Genomic DNA, 23,014 nt, shown 5'->3' on the forward strand with positions numbered 1-23,014 from the left:
TTTATAAAATTCTAAGTTAAGGTTTTAGGGAAGCTGCTCTGAATGAAATGTGCCTTACTTCATTAGCTGTCCACTCTTACATATTTTTACTTCGGTCCTTTATTTTTGCCATCTTCACCTTTCCTTTTTGAAGTTTGTACATGGAGTTTTTCTGCCTAAAATGGACTAGCAACTCTGTCACTATTGTCTTAGGGTCATCTGTTGCAGAGGCTCCTCTGGACTCTGACTGAGCTGTATGTCTTTTCTTTTGCAAGTGTTGGGACTTAGTCTTTCACATCTTTGTGTCTTCTGTCTGTATGGAGCACCTAGCTCGTAATAGTTAAGATGGAATTGGTATTTCTTCTCCTCCTCATTCCTTCTTCTTCTTCTTCTTTTTGTTCAGCAAATGCCTCTTTTTTTTTTTTTTTTTTTTTAACCCTGGACTCTTAAGCAGTGTGTAATATATTTCCAACGTTCCAAGAACACAAATAGAAAATACCTGTAGGTGGGATGTGCCGCCTGATTAAAACACCAGGTTTCTGTGCTTCTGCTTGCAGTCGCATTAGCTCAGGTCACATTAATCATCTCATGTTGATGAGATGTCCTCTCATTAGTCACTTGGTGTGCTTCCAAGGTTACGCATGAGTGGAATGGCTGATGGCTAAGGCCCTGGGAAGAAGATCCCACAGCTAACATGCTTCGGTTGCCTCTGGCTGGCTTTATAATTGCCAGAAGTTTCACATTTACATCATATTATTGTAAAGAAACTCCTTTCTGATGAGGGGCCTATAGATTGCAAGAAAAGTGTGAATCATTTCCCTTTCATGTGTTAACTGTACTTTTTTTTTTGGTAGTGCTGAGGATCAAGCCCAGGGCCTCATGTGGGTTAGGCGAGCACTTTACCACTGGGCTACATCTCCAGCCCAGTAACTACTTTTTTGTCTTTTTGAGGCAAGGTCTCACTCTAAGCCGGGCTAACCTGGAACTCTGTAGCCCAGGCTGTCAATATGGGGTAAATCTTCTAACTTAGCCTCCCGAGTGCTGGGGTTATAAGCTTGAACCACTATATTTGGCTCCAATAACTACTCTTAACTTGTACACAAAACCTTTCTTTTTTTTTTTTTAATTTTTATTAACATTTTCCATGATTATAAAATATATCCCATGGTAATTCCCTCCCTCTCCACCCCCACACAAAACCTTTCTTATATAAAGAACAAATTATACTTGTGAGTTTTAGCCACATTTTAAAAACTATTTTTATTTTTATTTATTAAAAACAGAGAGAGAGAGAATGAATGGGTGTGCCAGGGCTGCTAGCCACTGCAAATGAACTCCAGATGCGTGCCCCACCTTGTGCATCTGGCTTACATGGGACCCGAAGAATCAAACCTGGGTCCTTAGGCTTCATAGGCAAGTGCCTTAACTGCTAAGCCATCTTCCCAACCCCATATATATTTTTAAACTGCATTTTTTGTTACAGACTATTAGGGAAGCACTGGAACAAAACCAGCATGGGTGGAAGTCCTGTGATCATTGTCTGTATCATACCTCTCGGTTCTGTCTTGGCCTGGCATAACATATTTAGGAAAAGTTTGTTATGGCTGAACGAAGGGTTTTTCTGGTTCAGTGGCTTTACTGGTACATGTTCTGAACTTGCAAAAAGGTAGAAGATGTGATTCTTGTTTGCAGGTTGCTTACATAGCTCCCTAGTTCATACTTGCTGAGCTCTTAACACATGCCTGGTGCTTTGTGCCTTGTTTCACTTAGTCCTGGCAGCTCTGTAAGGAAGTGGGGGCTCTCTCCGTTTAACAAGTGAGACAAGAATGTGTTCGAAAATTAAAGTTACTTATTCAAGATCACCTTCCAAAGTGGTAGAAGAATCGCTCTCCACAGTTTTCTCTGAGACCTGCCTTCCTAAAGGATGTACGCGTAGCCTCAGCGTGATGCCAGCCTGGTACTCATAGTCTGATTATTAGTCTAGCTCTGTTCTCTCTTTGAGGCAAGTTAATTCACATTGTAAATCTTATTTCAGAAGTGAGAATGAATATACCTACTTCATTTTAATTTTAATGACCAGATTGTTTAATAGCTGCCTTTTTCTTTTTTCTTTTTCCTGTTTGAGGCAAGGTCTCATGTAGCTCATTTTCTCTTTGAACTGGCTATGTAGCTGATCTGTCTCCACTTCTCAAGTGCTGGGGTTACAGGCTTATGCCACCACACTCAGCTTAATACTAATCTCTGACTTTTTTTAGACTTTTAAAAAGTTTTATTCTGGGCCACCCTGAGATTACCAAGCACATTCCAGGTCAGCCTGGGCTAGAGCAAGCCCCTACCTCAAAAAAAAGAAAACAAAATCAGGGCTAGCGAGATGGCTTATTGGTTAGGACACTTGCCTGCAAAGCCCAAGGACCCATGTTCAACTCTCCAGATCCCATGTAAGCCAGATGCACAAGGGTGAGGCAAGTGGAAGGTCATATATGCCCACTAGGTGGCACAAGCATCTGTAGTTAGATTTCAGTGACTGAGGCCCTGGCAAGCCAATTTTTTCTCTCCCTCTCAAATAAAATTTTTAAAAATTAAACAAACAAACAAACAGTTCTGGCCAGAGCTGGTGGTGCATACCTGTAATTCTAGCACTCGGGAGGCAGAGGTAGGATCACCATGAATTCAAGGGCAGCTTGCAGACCACATAGTGAATTCTAGGTCAGCCTGGCTAGAGCGAGACCCTACCTCAAAAAACAAAACAAAACAACAAAGACAAGTGACTTGATCACGTCTACATGGAATCAGAATTGAATCCTAGTTCTTGGGATACCAAAATATATACTCATAGTTCATTGCAAAGGTGGCAGGGAGGGTCCTTCAGGGAGAAGTTTAGGGTAAAATGGAGCCAAGAATGAAGATAGTCTGAATGAGAAGGGATCCATCTTGGATTCATCCTGTCTCTTAACTTGTTTCGGTTTCATTTGTCTTCCTTTTTTCTAGAGGTTCGCATTGCTGCCGTGGAGGCGCTCTGTATGCTGGCCCAGTCTTCACCCTCTTTTGCTGAAAAGTGCCTTGATTTCCTAGTTGATATGTTCAATGATGAAATTGAGGAAGTACGTCTACAGTCCATACATACCATGAGAAAAATCTCTAACAATATCACCCTCCGAGAAGATCAGCTTGACACTGTCTTGGCCGTGTTAGAGGTGAGAGCTTCCCTCTCTCCCTTCCCACCCCTTACAACCAGGTATTGTGTTTGGAGGCATTGGTTAGTATCTCAGGCAACACAATTCTGCCTTGACTATTAAAAAGGAAATTTGCACAAGCTTGGTATTGCTATGATCAAAGAAAGGAATAAAAAGAATATCAAACCTGAACTAGCTGAGGTGAAACGGGAAACAGAAAAGAAGGAAAAAGTGCTGTACAAAAAGAAAGAGGAGGATAAAATGAGGCTTTTTTTATGTGTGTGTATTCTTTTTGTTGTTATTGTCCATTTTTCTTACTTTGTGGGTGACACAGAGAGAGAAAGACGCAGATATATATAGAGAATGGGCGTGCCAGGGCATCCAGCCACTGCACAGGTCATCCTATCATTTAGCCTGTCTTTTAAGATTTTCTTTGAATTTTATGTTTTTTTTGTTTTGTTTTGTTTTTCGAGGTAGGATCTTACTCTATCCTAGGCTGACCTGGAATTCACTGTGTAGTCTCAGGGTGGTCTTGAACTCATGGCAATCCTCTTACCTCTGCCTCCCGAGTGCTGGGATTAAAGGCGTGCACCATCATGCCTGGCTAATTTTATGTTTTTACTTATAATAATTAATGTATTTTTTCTAAGAATGTGAGTTTATAATGCATGTATTTTTTTCATAGCTGGTATCTTAGTTTCTGTTTTTGTTGTTTGTGTTTTTACTTTATGCATGTGTATATGTGTGCATATACATGCGGAGGTTGGAAGACAACTTCAGTGTGCTATCCACTTCCTTTGAGACAAAGTCTCTCGGTGGCCTGGAGCTCACTAATTAGGCCAGGCTGGCTGTTCAGGAGCCCCAGGGATCCTCTGGTTTCCACCTCCCAGTGCTGGGATTGCAGTGTGTGCCAGAGTACTAGGGGTCAAACTCAGGTCCTCATGCTTGCACGGCAAGCATTTTGCCCACTGAGCTGTCTTCTAGCCCTATCCCCTTTTTAAAGAAGGGTCTTGGTAGTTCAGGCTGGCCTGAGACTGATTATGTAGCCCAGGCTGGCCTTGAACTCATGACAGCCGTCTTGCCTCAGCCTCCCAAGTGCGGGATTATTGGCATGAGCCACCTTGCCACCTTCCCTTTTAGTGTCCTTTCTAGCCAGGCTTCACCATGAACTTCATGGTATTGCATTTCCATTTTCTCGTGGAATCCTTACAGCTTGCCTTCACCTTACTATTTTCTCAGGTCATACCTACTTCCATGCTACTTCTTGGCCTTTTTGTTTGCTATTCGTTTTGGTAATCCTATGTACCCCATCTGTTTTAGCACTCTTTTCCTTTATAGCCCATCTTTTCCTCCCCACCTCTGCTTTTTTGTTTTTAGCAATGTCTTGAAATTTGTAATCCTTTTGCATCTGCCTTCCTAGTGCTGAGATTACAGGTATGGAACACCATGCCCACTATAACCTGTCTTTTTTCATTTCTCTCTCTCTCTCTCTCATATATATATATATATATATATATATATATATATATATATATATACACACACACACACACACACATATACATATATATATATACACATACATACACACACACACACATATATATACATATACATACATATATACACACGTTTTATATATGTATATATGTATGTATATGTATGTACGTATGTATGTATAGATATATATAATGTGTGTGTATATAATATATACATATGTTTCTTTTTAAAATTATTATTATTATTTGTTTTTTTGAGGGTCCCACTCTGGCCCAGGTTGACCTGGAATTCACTGTGTAGTCTCAGGGTGGCCTTGAACTCATGGCGATCATCCTACCTCTGCCTCCCAAGTGCTGGGATTAAAGGCGTGCGCCACCATGGTCACCTTTTAAATTATTTTTATTTTGAGAGAAAGAGGCAGAGACAGAGAGAGAATGGGCCAGGACCTTCAGCCTGATGTGAAGGAACTCCAGACGCATCTTCTCCCTTGTGCTCATATGTGACATTGTGTGCTTGCATCACTATGTGGGACCTGAAGATTTGAACATGAGTTCTTAGGCTTTGCAGGCAAGCACCTTAACCACTTAAGTATCTCTCCAACCCTATATTTTGGTTTTTGTTTTATCAACGTAGGGTCTTGCTCTAGCCCAGGCTGACCTGGAATTTACTATGTAGTCTCATGGCGATCCTCCTACCTATGCTTCCCAAGTGCTGGGGTTAAAGGCATGAGTCACCATGCCCGGCCTCTTTTTCATATTTGCAAGGAGGGTCTTACACCTTTGACATTGTGATTGAGATTCAGATAAAGAAAAAAGGAAATTTAAAGAGCAACTGGGGTCTGGGCATGGTGGCACAAGTCTAGAATTCCAACACTTGAGAAGTAGAGAGTAAGAGGACCAAGTGTTCATGGTCATCCTGTACTACATAGCAAATTTGAGACCATCCTGGGCTACATGAGAAACCTTGCTCAAAGAAAACCAACAAAAGCAAAACAAGGGCTGGGAGATGGCTTAGCAGTTAAGGTGTTTGCCTACAAAGCCAAAGGACCTCAGTTCAATTCCCCAGGACCTATGTAAACCAGATGCACAAGGTGGTGCATGCATCTGGAGTTTATTTGTAGTGGCTGGAGGCCCTGGCACACCCATTTTTTTTTCTTTCTCTGCCTCAATCTCTCAGTCTCTCAAATAAATAAACAAATAAATTTTTTAAAAAGCAAAACAAAACAAAAACAGCAAGAAAGGAGCAAGACCCTTTAATTATATTAATAAATTGAAAGCTTTTCCGGGTGACAAACTTCTGGACAAATTGGGAGATGCCTGAGGGAGAAGAACATGAAGCCTGGGTTTGCTAACCAACAGTGATTATTGTCGCCTTTTTTTTTTTTTTTTTTTTTAAATATAGGACTCATCTAGAGACATTAGAGAGGCCCTTCATGAACTCCTGTGCTGTACGAATGTTTCAACCAAAGAAGGGATTCATCTCGCCCTGGTGGAGCTACTGAAAAATTTAACCAAGTACCCTACTGACAGGGACTCCATATGGAAGTAAGGACTTTTACCCCGTTTTTTTTGTTTGTTTGTTTTGTTTTTTTTTAAGTCCCATGTATTACATCGTGTTGATAGTATTTGGTGATCATTATAGATTGAGGGTACGGTCTTCAATTTTGCCTTTAATTTAGAAACCTGATTCAATTTTATCAAGCTCTCAGGAGTCTTAATTCCTAAGTGAATACCACATTTTAGATTATTTATTAATATGCCCCTACCTTCACCTAGCAAATAGCATGTGCCTATTGTGTGTTAAGTATGTACCAAGTTTTGGTAGACTTGAGTCCATTAGATTTCCTTTTTTTCCTATACAGTGCTTTTGTGTGTTTTCCAATTTGTACAGTATTATAACCCTGCTAGCATTATAGGTGAGAGCCACTGCATCTGGCTGGTATCTGTTTTCCTGGTTTCCCATTTCTTCATGTTTGTTCTGCTCAATTCAATATTTATTATTGATATTATTTTAAAGGACTACATAGTCATTTGGGTTGTGGAGATACAGTGGTGGTGTATATCTCTATCAATAAGTGTAGTCATAGAAGGAAGGATGAAAGGTTTGTTGTGGATGTTAGGATAGTTTTTTATTTATTTTTAAATTTTTGTTTATTTTTTTAAATGTTTATTTGAGAGTGACAGACAGAGAGAAACAGGCAGATAGAGAGAGGGAATGGCCAGGGCCTTTAGCCACTGCAAATGAGCTCCAGATGTGTGCGCCCCTTGTGCATCTGGCTAACATAGGTCCTGGGGAGTTGAGTCTCGAACCTGGGTCCTTAGGCTTCACAGGCAAGCGCTTAACTGCTAAGCCATCTCTCCAGCCCTAATTTTTTTTTTTTTTTATTTTTCAAGGTAGGGTCTAGCTCTACAGGTTGGTCTTGAGCTTACAGTGAACCCTATCTCAGAACTGGGATTAAAGGTGTGTACTACCACATCGAGGAGAGAGAATATGAATATGGGTGTTCCAGGGCTTCCAGCCACTGCAGAAGAACTCTAGACACAACACCATTTTGTGCATCTGCTTTGCTGGGTGTGGTGGTGCACACCTTTCATTCCAGCACTTGGGAGGCAGGAGGACCCTTGTGAGTTTGAGGCCACCCTGAGACTACATAGCGAATTCCAGGTCAGCCTGAGCTAGAGTGAGACCTTACCTTGAAAAAGCAAATTATAAAAAAAAGCACTTGTTAATTTACTGAAGCTGTTTGTATTTGTTTGTTCAGGTGCTTGAAGTTTCTGGGAAGTCGCCATCCGACCCTGGTTCTCCCCTTGGTGCCAGAGCTCCTGAGTACTCACCCATTTTTTGACACAGCCGAACCAGACATGGATGATCCAGCTTGTATCCTCTGTGCTTAGCTTAGATAGACCCTGCCATCATGGCAGAGACCCTGGCATCTCCTTCTGCAATCTAGATGTGGTGGCGTGAGTTTTACTTTAACATTTTCTTAAGTAAATGCCTCAAGGAGCTTGGTAGATAGTCTTAGCTGTCATTGTGACTTTCATAACACATAGTAATAATTATTTTTGCCATTTGCTTGGTGCCTCCTGTCGTCCTCATACTCATAAATTTTATACATTTTATCACCAAACAAGCCTAGGAGGAGGTATTTTTATAGTTTACTGATGAAGCAACTGAGTTTAACTCTAAGAAGCATACCTACAACCAGGGTGTGGTGGTGCACAGTTGTAATCCCAGCACTTGGGAGGCTGAGGCCAGAGGATTGCAAGTTCAAGGTCAGTTTGGGCTACCTGTGAATTTTAGGACAGCAGAGGTAACTTGCTAAACTCTGTCTCAAATAAACCAAGGACCAAGGATGTCACCTCCTGGTAGAGTGCTTGGATAACACACACGAGACCCTGTTCTGTCCTAGCTGCACAAAACAAAGGTGGGAAGGATGGGTTGAGGAGATGGCTTAGTTGGTAAAGTACTCTATGGAGTAGATCCTCCATAGAGGTTACTAAACTGTAAGATTCAGCCAAGTACCTGGCTGTCATATGAGGGTGACCATGGTATTTGCCTTAAGTTTTAAATTTTTATTTGCATGCATCTGTATAGTGTGTGTACACACACACACACCAGGGTCTCTTGCCACTACAAATGAACTCCAGAGGCATGTACCAGTTTTGTGTCTGGCTTTACATGGGTTTTGGGGAATTGAACATGGAACTGCAGGCTTTGTAAGAGAGTGCCTGTCACCACTAAGCCATCTCCCTAGGCCCTTTGATGTCACTAGCTTACTTTCACATTTCACAAGGCTGTTTTTCTTTTTTTTTGTCGAGGTAGGGTCTCACTTTGGTTGGTCCAGGCTGACCTGGAATTAACTATGTAGTCTCAGGGTAGCCTCAAACTCAAGGCAATCCTCCTACCTCCACCTCCCAAGTGCTAGGGTTAAAGGTGTGAGCCACCACACCCGGCTCTAAGGCTGGCTTTGTTTTTTGTTTTTTGTTTTTTTTGTTTTTAGAGGTAGGGTCTTGCAGTAGCCCCAGGCTGACCTGGAATTCACTATGTAGTCTCAGGCTGGCCTTGAACTCATAATAGTCCTCTTACCTCTGTCTCCTGAGTGCTGAGATTAAAGTTATGTTCCACTGTACCTGGCTCCACAAGGCATTTTTTTTTTATTTTTAAATAAAAGATTTTATTTGTATTTATTTATTAGAGACAGAGAGAGAGAGAGGGATAATGGGCATGCCAGGGCCTCCAGCCACTGCCAATGAACCCCAGATACATGCACCACCATGTGCATCTGGTTTACGTGGGTACTGGGGAATCGAGCCTCAAAGCAGGGTCTTTAGGCTTCTCAGGCAAGCACTTAACTGCTAAGCCATCTCTCCAGCACCCTGGCCATTTTTATAATAGTAATTCTTCTTATACATGAGCAAGGAAAGCCTTTCCATCTTCTAATGTTTTCCTGAATCTCTTCCTTTAGTTTATCAATGTTTACATTGTAGATGTTGTTCATCCCCTTGGTTAAGTTTATTCAACATTATTTTGAGGGATGGAGAGATGGCTTAGCAGTTAAGTGCTTGCCTGTGAAGCCTAAAGACTCTGCTTTGAGGCTCGATTCCCCAGTACCCACGTAAGCCAGATGCACAAGGTGAGGCATGCATCTGGAGATCTGGAGTTCATTTGCAGTGGCTGGAGGCCCTGATGCTCTCTCTCTCTTTCTCCCTCTCTCTCTCTCAAATAAATAAATAAAAATAAACAAAATTCCTTTGAGGCTATTGTAATTGAGGTTTTTTTCTCTTTTTTTGTTTTGTTTTTGTTTTTCAAGGTAGGGTTTCACTCTAGTCCAGGCTGACCTGGAATTCACTATGTAGTCTCAGGCTGGCCTTGAACTCATAATAGTCCTCTTACCTCTGTCTCCTGAGTGCTGAGATTAAAGTTATGTTCCACTGTACCTGGCTCCACAAGGCATTTTTGTTTGTTTTTTGAGACAGGCTTTCATGTAGCCCAGGCTGGCCTCCTGTCTCTACCTTCTAAGAGCTGTGATTTCCTGGGGTGACAGGCCCACACCACCCACCTGGTTGATGTAGTGCTGGGGCTTGACCCCAGCATGCGAGGAAAGCACTCCACCAACTGAACTAGATCCTTAGCCCTCAATTTGCAGTTTTTGATTATTAGAAAATTGTGGTTCCTTAATGGGAGTTTGGAGAGTGGGAAAGAGGTGGCCGATTATTGCCAGCTAACCTTTTCTGTTTCCAAGTTCACTTAACTCACTCATCTACCAGACATTGCAGTTTTAGTACTTATCTTCAATGCTGCTAAAACCTGTCCTACAATGCCAGCACTGTTCTCAGATCATACCTTCAGACACTATGCCTACCTCCGAGACAGCCTTTCTCACCTTGTTCCCGCCTTGAGGGTATGTTGGACCCACTTGTTGTCCCTGTTTAGTTTGTTGATTTGGGGTGCTCTGTAGTTATTAAATAGTAGTATGCATATTGTAAACTCATTCCCTGTCACTCCATCTTCTTATCTTTTGCTTCTTCTTCTTCTTCTGTGTTTATTTATTTTCTTGTTTTTAAAGACAAGCTAACTGTGTAGCCCAGGCTGGCTTTGAGTTTGGGCCCTCCCTGCCTCAGCCGTGAAGGGCTGGGCTTGCAGGCTAGTTTCACCAAGCCTGCCTACTCTTGCACTTGGGCTTCTGTGTCTTTTACCTTTGCCTCCCTATCTTTCTCTCCCTCTTTTCTTTTCTTCTGACTTTTCAAAGCTGGGTCTCTAGCTCAGGCTGACCTGAAATTCACTCTGTAGTCTCAGGGTGGCCTTGAACTCACAGCGGCTCTTCTACCTCTGCCTCCCAAATGCTGGACTAAAGGCGTGCGCCACCACATCTGGCTCTCCCTATCTTTTTCCTTCCCTCCCTTCTTTTGTAGTGCTAAGGATCCAGTCATGCTGGGCAAGTGCTCCTGCTGAGCTCAGTCCCCAGCCCTCCTGCAGACCTTTTAATAAAACCAAGTTCTGGGCTGGAAGGATGGCTTAGCGATCAAGGCTCTTGTCTGCAAAGCCTAAGGCCCCATGTTTGACTCCAGGTCCCACGTAATCTGGACACACAAGGTGATGCAGGCCCACAAGGTCACACGTGTGCACAAGGTGGTGCACGTGTCAGGAGGTCCTGGCATGACAATTCATTCTCTCTCTCTCTTAATGAAATTACAAAATATTAAGTTTTTAGTGTTCCTGGGGGAGTATGTAGGTGTAGGTACGTCCCCATGATTCTTGTAGCAATCAGCCTCAGGTTGCTGTTAGGAAACTCCAGACCAGATACAGTTTACAGGAGAAAGAAAAGATTTATTTGAAGCTTATTTACAGATCCAGGGGAAGTTCCATAATGGCAGAAGAAGCTACTGCTTTTCATACCAACACCATAAGCAAGCAAACATACTTAGGAACTTCAGGCAAAACCCAGACCCCTTTGCCTATCTTTAGACTGGAATTACAAATCCACCCTCACACCTTACTGCTAGACCCTAGGATCCACCCACAGTGACACCTCCTCTAGCCAGGTGGCTGCAGATCTAAATTACAAACTTTAATAAAATCCTGAATATATTGGGGGCCATCCATTCAAACTGCCACTGTTCTCAGTAGGTGTGTATTTTTTTTCTGAGACAGAGTCTCATGTATCCCAGGCTGGCCTCAAACTTACTGTGCACTTGAGCATGACCCTGAGCCCATTTTATTTTACTTACTTGAGAGAAAGAGGCAGCTAGAGAATGGGTGCACCAGGCCTTTAGCCTCTGCAAACAAACTCCAGACACATGCGCCACCCTTGTGCATCTGGCTCACTTGGGCACTAGGGAATAGAACCTGGGTCCTTAGGCTTCGTAGGCAAGTGCCTTGACCGCTAAGCCATCTCTCCAGCCCAGACCCTGAACTTTTGATCCTTCTGCTATTACTTCCAGAGTGCTGGGGTTACAGGCATGCACTACCACACCCAGCTTTAAATATTCATTTCTCAACAATGAATATTTTATTATATATATATTTGGTTTTTCAAAGTAGGGTCTCACAGTAGCCCAGGCTGACCTGAACTTCACTATGTAGTCTCAGGCTGGCCTCAGCCTAATAGCAATTCTCCTGCCTCTGCCTCCTGAGTGCGGGGGTTAAAGGTATGTACCACCACACCCAGCAATTTTTATTTATTTGTGAGAAAGAGAATGATCACACCAGTGAACTCCAGACACATGTGCCATTTTATGTATCTGGTTTTATGTCAGTATTGGGAAATTGAACCTGGGCTGTCAGGCTTTATAAGCAAGTGCCTTTAGCCACTGAGTCATCTCTCTAGACCTCCTTTTATTATTTTTAAAGCACAGAGATTGAAACTTTTGGAATAGCCCATGGTTATGATAATGGTATATTTAGTGAACGCTGGTGTTCTGGATACTCTTCCAAATCATTGTTATTTGTGTTACTTTATTTTGCATAGGTAATGTCAAATTACTTTATTTAGAATAGCATGTTTATGGTAAGAATATTTAAATGGGCTGAAGTCCATGGTTAAAGTTTCTTGCTTGTAAGAACTGAAGGCCAAGGTTCAGTTTCCTAGTACCCACATAGAGCCAATTGTGCCAAGTGGTGCATACATCTGGAGTTTATTTACAAGTTGGTAGAGGTCCTGGTATGCCCATTCTCTCTGTCTCTCAAGAAAAGGAAGAGGAAGAAGAAAATCCAGACAAATGAAAGAATATCTAAATTTTACAGAAGATATAAAATGTTCAGTGAAATCTTCTGCCTCCCCTCCCCAGCCCCTTTTAGTTTTGCTTTTTGAAGCAGAGTCTTACTCTTCTAGCTCAGGCCAATGTGGAACTTACTCTGTAGCCCACACTGGCTCTAAACTCACAGTGATCGATATTCTTACCTCAGCCTCCTGAGTGCTGCCTGCTCCTCCTTTCTTAAAAAGTTAGCTTCTTGGGGCCTGGAGAGATGCCTAAATTAGCGGTTAAGTGCTTGCCTGTGAAGCCGAAGGACCCGGGTTTGTGGCTCAATTCCCCAGGACCCACACTAGCCAGATGCAGACGGGGGCATACGTGTCTGGAGTTCATTTCAGTGGCTGGATGCCCTGGCACGCCCATTTTCTCCCCATCCATCCATCCATCCATCCATCCATCCATCCATCCATCCATCCATCTGTATCTGCCTCTTTCTCTCTGTGTCTGTCACTCTCAAATAAATAAATAAATAAAAATACAAAAAGAAGTTAGCTTTTTTTGGGAATTGTTTGCAGATCTTCACTGCTAAGTTTTCTGAGTTCTGTTTCAGAAAGTGCCACCTTTCCTTTCCCCATCATTATCTCTTCTGTGGATACTGACGAAAATCCTACACATGCTTGCCCTGACAGTGGGCTTTCTTACTAAATCTCTTTTGCTTTACTTTAAAACAAAAACAAACATAAAACAAAATAAAATGAAGTAATTTGGGCGTGGTAGCACACACCAGCAGAGGCAGAGGTAGGAGGATTGCTGTGAGTTGGAGGCCACCCCGAGAATACATAGTGAATTCCAGATCAGCCTGGGCTAGAGTGAAACCCTCCCTCCCAAAACAAACAAACAAAACCCTGTTTAGCAATAGGAATAGGTATTGTAATTTTCCTTGTATAAAACATTTCATAGCATTTACCATACAGTTATTTAGGAATAATCATTCTTCCATGAAGTAAAAGATAAAGCTTAAAAATAAATGTAATTTATTAATTTTTCTTGTTCCTATGTATAGCAATGGGAAATAATATTACACCATTGTCTTTTTTCTGCGATATATATTGGGTAGGCTATGATAACGGTTTCCCTTCTTCTTTCTGTCTTGTTTCTCTCCTCCCACCCCACTCTCTGTGAGTGTGTGTTACCACAAGCTGAGTCACAGAACTTAATGGTAGTATATCATCCCACTGCTTTCTTAGTTACCAGGCAGAAAACTGGTGTCATCGGCTGTATCTCCCAATATCACCCCCCATGAGGATCCTTCCCAGCAGTTCCTGCAGCAGAGCCTTGAAAGAGTGTATAGTCTTCAGCACCTGGACCCTCAGGGAACCCAGGAGCTGCTGGAGCTCACCATCAGGTAAGGTTCTGTCTCCACCTGCTTGGACAGCCAACATTTTTCAAGTGAACTTGACTGCCTTGAATTCCAGTGTTGTTATTCAACTTTGCTTTCTGACTCTGTTGACCTACACCCACGCATGGTCTTGTGTGAGCTGTTCTATTTGGGTTAGATTGTGGTAGAAGTTTATTTTTAAATAATACTGTTGGTGTTCATGAGTCAAACACTACTGCAAGACAGAAATAGTTACAAAGCTGGGCGTGGTGGCGCTCCCCTTTAATCCCAGTACTCGTACTCGGGAAGCAGAGGTAGGAGGATCACTGAGTTCAAAGCTCTCCTAAGACTACATAGTGAATTCCAGTTCAGCCTAGGCTAGAGTGAGACCCTACCTTGACAAACAAAACAAAAGTTACAAAGATTTTTTAATTTTTTCTTGTATATATGATTAATAATAGATATGCAGGGTAACAGTGGTTTAATAGGGCAAGAGTTTTATTCTCTCACAGGCAGGATAGGACTGAGATGGCTTTCATGGTCGAGGCTTATTCCTCCTTTGGTGTCCATCTTCTGCTTTAGGTTGTCTCTGACTAACAATCCCAAATCTAATTAGCCAGCTGCCCCCACCATTCTATTTTTGCCCATGTAAAAAAGGACAAGTAGGTCTGGGTGTGGTGGTGCACGCCTTTAATCCCAGCACTTGGGAGGCAGAAGTAAGAGGATCGCCATGAGTTCAAGGCCACCCTGAGACTACATAGTGAATTCCAGGTCAGCCTGGGATAGAGTGAGTCCCTACCATGAAACAAAAAAAAAAAAAAAAAAAAGAGGTAAGACAAAGCCTTCATTTCTATCACCTCACCCTTTTAGTTCTGTAAAAAAATTTCTATGTATTTTTTACGGGGGGTGGGGGTGGATGGAGAGAACAGGTGCCCCAGGGCATCTAACCACTGCAAGTGAATTCCAGATGCATGTGCCACCTTGTGCTTCTGGCTTAGGTGGGTTCTGGGGAATTGAACCTCGGTCCTTAAGCTTTGCAGGCATGTGACTTTACTGCTAAGCAATCTCTCCAGCTCTAAATATTTTTTTAGAGAGAGTATGAGAGAGAATGGGCATGCCAGGGTCTCAGCTACTGCTATAGAACTCCAGATGTTTGTGCCACCTAGTGCGCATGTGCAACCTTGTGCTTGAGTCACCTTTTTGAGTCTGGCTTACATGGGATTTGGAGAGAGATCAAGCATGGGTCCTTAGGCTTTGCAGGCAAGCTCCTTAACTACTAAGCTAACTCTGTAGCCCCTATTTTTTAAAATAGAAAGTAGAAGATGTTATTTTTTTAATTTTAATTTTATTTATTTATTTTTCATTCTTTCTTTCTTTTTTATTTTTTGAGATAGGGTCTCACTCTAGCTTAGGCTGACCTGGAATTCACTATGTCGTCTCAGGGTGGCCTCGAACTCATGGCAATCCTCCTACCTCTGCCTCCAGAGTGTTGGGATTAAAGGCGTGCGCCACCACGCCCAGCTTTTATTTATTTTTTTGGAAGTAGAGTCTCACTCTAGCCCAGGTCTGGAACTCACCCTGTAGTTCCAGGCTGGCCGCAAACTCACAGCAGTACTCCACCTCCGCCTCCTGAGTGCTGGACAAAAGGCATATGCTGCCATGCCTGGCCGAGAGACTTATTTCTTATTGTTATTTTTTTAGTTTGTATTCACTACCATGTGTGTGTGGGATGTATATTAGGGTCTCTTGCCACTTGCAAAGAATGCCAGATGCATGATACACTTTTTTTTGTTCTTGTTTTGGTTTTTTGAGGTAGGGTCTCACTTTGGCCCAGGCTGACTTGGAATTCACTATGTAATCTCAGGGTGGTCTTGAACTCACTGCAGTCTTCCTACCTCTGCCTCCCGAGTGCTGGGATTAAAGGCGTGCACCACCACACCCTGCTTGTATGCTACACTCTTTGAGTCTGGCTTTTATGTGGGTGCTGGGGTAGTGAACCTGGGTCTGCAGGTTTTGCAAACAAGTGTTTCTAACTGCCAAGCCATTTCCCTAGTCCCTCCTGTCACTTTTTTTTTTTTTTAATTTATTTGAGAGCGACAGACACAAAGAGAAAGACAGATAGAGGGAGAAAGAGAGAGAGAATGGGCACGCCAGGGCTTCCAGCCTCTGCAAACGAACTCCAGACACGTGCGCCCCCTTGTGCATCTGGCTAACGTGGGACCTGGGGAACTGAGCCTCGAACCGGGGTCCTTAGGCTTCACAGGCAAGCACTTAACCACTACGCCATCTCTCCAGCCCCCTCCTGTCACTTTTAAAGACATGTCCCAAAAGTTTCATTCACTAGTTTTATTTATTTATGCCTTATAAATATCTCATATATTTATAAATAATAAAATAATATAATAAAACTATAAGTAATAATATATATACTTATAAATATATGAGATACTTATAAATATATTTATATATTTTATTGCTTATTTATATTATATATAATATGTAACATATTTATATATTTATTATATGCATTTATATATATATTTTTTTAATTTTTTTGGTTTATTTTTATTTATTTGAGAGCGACAAAGAGGCAGAGAGAGAGAGAGAGAGGGGGGGGGGGAGAGGGAGAGAGAGAATGGGCGCGCCAGAGCCTCCAGCCACTGCAGACGAATTCCAGACGCGTGCGCCCCCTTGTGCATCTGGCTAACATGGGTCCTGGGGAATTGAGCCTCGAACCAGGGTCCTTAGGCTTCACAGGCAAGCGCTTAACAACTAAACCATCTCTCCAGCCCTGCATTTATATTTTTAAAGGGGGACCAGAAATGGGTATGACAGGGCTTCTGCCACTACGGTTGGACTCCAGATGTGTGCAGCTTAAAAGTGGGTACTAGGGATTTGAAAGCCCCTCCCCCCCCAGAGGTGGAGGAGAGTGGTTGGTTCAGTCTGTGGTTCTTAACCAAGGTTCCAGATCTCTCCATATCTCTTTTTGCAGTCAGAGTTTGGTTTTTTTTTTCTTTTCTTGGTGCTTAATTTTGGAGGCCACTAAAAAAGGTTTTTGGCCCTTAGCCCAAGAAAATAAGCTTTGCTTCCTGACTCATCTCCACCTAAATAAACATTTAGATCTTGTCCTGACAGTTTTATCCTATTGGTCTAAACTGAGTGCACAATATATAAAAGCAAGCCAACTTGATCTTTAGATGTGGAGATAGCTGTCAGTAGGTGCTTAGCAAATAACTTGATTTGAGGTGCCTTTGCCATCTTGAGTTTTATGAGATGGTGATAGCCCTACTGAGTTTGGGTTGTCAAGACCACTGTTCAAGAGCTGTGGGCAGTTCTAGGAGGTATGTTTTTGGTTTGAGTGCTTTCCCAGGAGGGTAATCAAGACAGATTAAAAACCTGGAAAGGCCAGGTGTGGTGATGTACACCTTTAATCCCAGCACTTGGGAGGCAGAGGTAGGAGGATCGCTGTGAGTTCCAGACAACCCTGAGCATACTTAGTGAATTCTAGGTCATCCTGGGCTAGAGAGAGACCCTATCTCAAAAAACAAAACAAAACAAAAAAACAAACAAAAAAAAAAAAACAGAAAAGGGGTTGGGGATTTAGCTTAGTGGATGAGGTTCAGTCCTTAGCACTGGAAAAAATAAACATGTGAGTGCACGCGCGCGCGCGCGCACACACACACACACACACACACACACACGCAAAAAAAAAAAAAAAAAAAAAAAACCAGAAAGGAAAGTAGTGAAAGAGGACCTACTAAGGGCCCACTATGCCCTACAAACACTACAGGTATGGAGGAATTTGCAAGACACATCAAGACTGCGATCTGAAAGTACCTGACTGTAACATTGAAGCTCTGTGATAAGCTACAGTGAAAGGAATTCCCTTAAACAAAAACACCTTCCTCACTTCCGTACAGCTAGCTCTGCACAACAAAGAAACTTGAGTATTATTCTTATTTTTATATCTTCAGGTTTTATTATATAAATATTTTTAAATGTAATATTACTAAATAATGAAAGCATAAGAAAATTGAGGTTGGAGAGAGGTGTTTAAAGAGGCATTATCATGTACAGAACATTCGATACTGGAAAGGTTATGATGCAACTAAAAGGGAGAATTAATTGAATTGAGAAATGGCATTTGTTATTGGTGGGCATGTGAGTTGGTGCCTGGCATTTTTTATATATGGCCTCTTAACAGTTTTCTGTGTTCCAAATACAAACTGTCTTCACTGTTATTTCTTGAAAGAGTTGCATGCCTATATAAAAATGCTCTTGGTTTCGTAGGGAACTTTTATATGAGGGGACGTTGGATTTTGTCAAATGCCTTTTCTGCATCTAACGAGATAATCATGTGATTTTTGTCCTTCAGTCCATTTATATCATGTATTACATTTATTGATTTGCATATATTGAATCATCCCTGCATCTCTGGGATAAAGCCTACTTGATTGGGGTGAATGATCTTTTTGGTATCTTCTTGTATTCTTTTTGCCAATATTTTGTTGAGAATTTTTGTATCTATGTTCATGAAAGAGATTGGTCTGTAATTTTCTTTTTTTGTTCTATCTTTGTGTAGTTTTGGTATCAGGGTGATACTGGCTTTGTAGAAGGAGTTTGGTAGGATTCCTTCCTTTTCTATTTTATGGAAAAGTTTAGGAAGCATTGGTGTTAGTTCTTCCCTGAAAGTCTGGTAAAATTCACTATTAAATCCATCTGGGCCTGGACTTTTTTTAGTTGGGAGATTTTTTTTTTTTTAATAATTGCTTACATCTCCATACTTGTGTTATAGGTCTATTTAAGTGGTTAATCTCATCTTGATTTAATTTAGGTAGGTTATATAAATCAAGGAGATCATCCGTTTCAGATTTTCAAACTTAGTGGAGTATATGTTCTTTATAGTATGTCCCTATGATTTTTTAAAATTTCTCTCATATCTGTTGTGATGGTGCCTTTTTCATCTCCAGTTTTATTACTTTGTGTCTCTTCTCTCTTTCTTTTTGGTCAGAGTTTCTAAGGGTTTATCAATCTTGCTTAACCTTTCAAAGAACCAACTCTTTGTTTCATTGATTCTTTGGATTTTTTTTTTTTTTTTTTTTGGTTTCTATTTCATTAATTTCTGCCCTAATCTTTATTATTTCTTCCGGTCTACTGATTTTCGGTTTGTCATGTTCTTCTTTTTCCAAGGCTTTAAGGGAAAGCATTAAGTTGTTTACTTGAGACCTTTCTAATTTTTTTTTGTTTTTGTTTTTTTGTTTTTCGAGGTAGGGTCTCACTCTAGCCCAGGCTGACCTGGAATTCACTATGGAGTCTCAGGGTGGCCTCAAACTCACGGTGATCCTCCTACCTCTGCCTCCCGAGCGCTGGGATTAAAGGCGTGTGCCACCACGCCTGGCTAGACCTTTCTAATTTCTTAATATAGGCACGTAAATTTATAAATTTCCCTCTTAGGACTGCCTTCATTTTGTCCCAAAGGTTTTGGCATGGTATGTCCTCATTATTATTTGACTATGAATTTTTTGATTTCCTTCTTGATTTCTTCATTGACCCATTCATCATTTAGTAGTGTACTGTTTAGTTTCCATGATTCTGTGTGTGCTCTATAGCTTTTCTTGCCATTGATTTGTAGTTTAATCCCATTGTAATCATATAGAGTGCAAGGAATTATTTTAGTTTTCCTGTATTTGTTAAGATTTGTTTTGTGTACTAATATATGGTCTATTTTAGAGATTGTTCATGTGTTGCTGAAAAGAATGTGTATTCTGCAGCATTTAGATGAAATGTCCTGTATATATCTGTTAGGTCTATTTCTTCTATGGCCTCATTTAATCCAGATGTATTTCTGTTTATTTTTTGCCAGGATTACCTGTCAGTTGATGAGAATGGGGTGTTGAAGTCACCCACTACAACTGTGTTTGATGTTATCTGTGACCTTAGTTCTAATAGCATTTGTTTGATGAAGGTAGGATTATAATGTCCACCTGTTGGAATGTGCTTTTAATCAATATAAAGTGACCTTTCTTATCTTTCCTAACTAACATTGGTCTGAAGTCTACCTGTCAGATATTAGTATAGCAACCCCTGCTTGTTTTCTAGGTCCATTTGCTTGAAACACCATTTTACAACCTTTCACCCTAAGATAGTGTCCATCTTTTATAGAAAGGTGAATTTTTAGGAGGCAACAAATTGAAGGATCCTTCTTCTTACCCCAGTCTTCAAACCTATGTCTTCTGGTTGAGATATTGAGGCCATTGGTATTAAGAGTTATTATTGAAAGGTGTGTATTTATTTTTGCCTTTTTTCTTTTGGTTTTACCTTTGCTGTCTTATATTAACTAGTATTTGAGTATAGTTTATTTTTTTCCAGGTTCCTTGTATGTGTGCTTTTCTTTCTCTTCAGCATGGAGGATCCTTTCAAGTATTTTCTGTAGAGCTGGTTTTGTCTTCAAATATTCCTTTAGCCTGCTTTTGCTGTGGAATGCCCTTATTTCTCCGTCTGTTTGAATGGGTAGCTTTGCAGGAAAAGTAACCTTGGTTGACAGTTGTTATATTTCAGAACTTGGAATACATCACTGCACACCCTTCTGGCTTTTAAAGGTTGTGTTGAGGCCTGCGTGGGCTCGCTTGCCCGCTTTCCTGCGGGTGGGCGGCTTCAGGCGTGGGGCAAGCGCCCGCCACCAAGGGAAACCCAGTTATCAAAATTGATTATAGAAGAGCAAAGTTGACAAGCCAATAACAATGGAAGAACTTGGAATTTACCAAAAAAAAGCTGTCATCCTTAACACCAGGCTTAGCTGGTGTCACAGGATGCAACCTGAGGAGCATCTGTACATCTAAGTACTTCAGAAAAGAACAGTACCATAGTTCGGCCTTGTTGAGGACCTTCTACACTCCAGACAACTCGAGTGCTTTCCACGTATTAGCTCAGTGAAGTGAACCAGCCTATGAGGCTAGAGAGTCCTTCCTGAAGAAGAAAGGTCTAAAGCAACATGGTGGATTCAGAAGCTCATGAGAAGAGATCATGGATCCTCACATCTTCAAAACAAGATCTGTCTCCTCACAGTACAAACGTTGGAGAAATGCAGCATTACTTGTGCGGCTGCTGCGCAGCTTTCAACACTGGAGCAATCACATGTCCCATTCAGAAGATCCTCTCTCGGCAGCAGCTGTGGGGGCTTAAAACCCCGGATGCAGTCCTCCAGTTGAGGGTGGATTTCGAAACCTGTATTGTGGAACCCTCCCCCACTGATGCAGTAAACGACTACCCTGGCCCTTATGTTTGGTCTCTATGAGGATTTATGTTGCTGTCTCCGGAGGCACGTCAGTGCTCCTGAGTTTGTAACCTGTGGTGGCAGCAATACTTGCAGGGACAACAGAAGCCACTTTCTTTCAATCATTGGAAAGAGTTCAAGATCATAAACATTAGGAGAAATTCACAAACACCAGGCTTTCCGGGTACTGAAATGCCATGGGATTGGGGAATATTACTGAGGTTTGGAGCCTATTCTTTTCCAGAATGGGTTTAGCATTGTCCTTTCCTTTGGCCTTCAAGGACCTATTAAGGAGCATCTGCCTATGGCGAGGACGCATAGTGCTCATCTGGTCCATGACTTCATCTGTGGAGGTCTTCTGGGTGCCATGTTGGGATTCTTGTTTTTTTCCAGTTAATGTTGTAAAGGCTCAAATACAGTCTCAGATTGGTGGGGAATTTCAGTCCTTCTCCAAGGTTTTCAAAACCATCTGGCTAGAGCAGGAAAGGAAGTTGGCAAATCTTTTCAGAGGTGCTCGTCTGAACTACCATTGGTCCCTAGTCTCTTGGGGAATAATCAATGCAACTTACGAGTTTTTATTACAGGTTACATGACAAAGTCACTGGAAAATTGAGTGATTTATCAGCTAATTAGACTCAAGATCAATGCAATTTGGCTTTGTTCCTAATTGGCCTAAATAAGTTGTTGCCATTAAGTCAGTAAATTATAGACAAAGCTTCAACAAAAACAGAATGAAAGTTTTCAGAAGGAAAATCGAAAGGTTTTTGTTTTGACCCAAGAGCTTTAGGCTGCTGCCTGGTAACTAGCTGTGAGACTCAGGGCGGCCAGACAGCCAGGATGTGATCCCTTTTCCTCCTGGAAACAGTCTTTTGGCCTTCTGTATGGAAGCATCCTGGCCCTGCGCAGCCACAGCATGTGTTCTTGGGCCCCAGGATCCCTCAGGCACACTTTGTTCCTCTTACCCTGGCTTATGTGCTTTCAGAGGCAGCTGCAGAAGGCGGTCCATTAGACTGAGCATCCGTAGGACGAAGGAGCAGAACAGAGGAAAACCAGCTTGTTAGAAAAAGGCATTCCACAATGAATTACTGCTGCTAGTTTTGAAAGGAAGCGCCTTGTTGGGTTAGTCATCCGAATTATTTCTGTTTAGACTTGGTAGAATCAAGCAGCTAATAAACGTTTTCATTTTGCTCTTTTAGCTTTGAAAAAAAGTTTGTGTTGAGTAATCTGCTGTGATCCTGATGGGCTTGCCTTTGCATGTGACTTGATTTTTCTCTCTAACTGCTTTCAATATAGTTTTTCTTTGGTTTGTATGTTTGGTAGCTTAATTATAATATGATGAGGAGAGGTTATTTCCATGTTTTGTCTGGGGTTCTAAAGGCTTCCTGTATCTACATTGGTGTCTCTTTCCCAATTTGGGGGCAATTTTCTTCTATGATTTTGTTGAAAGTGCGTACTATGTCTTTAGAATCAATTTTCTAAATTCTCCTTCTACTATACCCTAAATTCTTACATTTGGTTTTTTTCATATTGTCCCGAATGTCTTGGAATTCCCACTCATACTTTCCTATTAGCTTGTCTTTCTCTTTGTTGGACTGTATTGGATCTGCCACCTGGTCTTCTGGTTTAGATATTCATCCATTCTACTGATGAGACTTTCTACAGAGTTTTTTTTTTTTTTTTTCCCCACTGACTGTGTTCTTCTTTGCAAGTATTTCTGACTGTTTTTTCTTTATTACTTCTGTTTCCTTATTTATGTCTTGTATTAACCTCCTTATTTTATTAAATTGGTGTCCTGTGTCTTGTTTGATTTCCTCTTTGATTTCTTTGAACATATTTGTAATCATTTTGAAATCTGTTTTTTGTAATCTTTTGAAATCTTTCTCAGACATTTCCTCTAAATCAGTCTCACTGGAGGTCATTTCTGATGCATTAAGACTTTTGGGTGGATTTCTTTCATCTTTATTTTTTTGTGTTTCTTGTATTATAATGTAGAGATTTTTGCATGTTGGATTAATTTAAT

General features: G+C 41.4%; 1 protein-coding gene and 1 pseudogene across 1 annotated transcript in view; both read left to right on the forward strand.

The window, feature by feature from the left end:
• The window catches only part of Ints4 (integrator complex subunit 4), a 111,325-nt gene that overhangs the window by 49,828 nt on the left and 38,483 nt on the right, over positions 1-23,014 (forward strand). The window contains exons 11-15 of the mRNA XM_045146198.1: positions 2,968-3,173; positions 6,054-6,196; positions 7,414-7,529; positions 9,920-10,053; positions 13,591-13,748. Of these exons, the coding sequence (XP_045002133.1) occupies positions 2,968-3,173; positions 6,054-6,196; positions 7,414-7,529; positions 9,920-10,053; positions 13,591-13,748 (757 nt within the window). The remainder of the gene's footprint in view (positions 1-2,967; positions 3,174-6,053; positions 6,197-7,413; positions 7,530-9,919; positions 10,054-13,590; positions 13,749-23,014) is intronic.
• On the forward strand, positions 20,713-21,587 carry LOC105943881 (annotated as a pseudogene).

The sequence above is a fragment of the Jaculus jaculus genome, chromosome 3, assembly GCF_020740685.1.
Source record: "Jaculus jaculus isolate mJacJac1 chromosome 3, mJacJac1.mat.Y.cur, whole genome shotgun sequence".
Classification (NCBI taxonomy): domain Eukaryota; kingdom Metazoa; phylum Chordata; class Mammalia; order Rodentia; family Dipodidae; genus Jaculus; species Jaculus jaculus.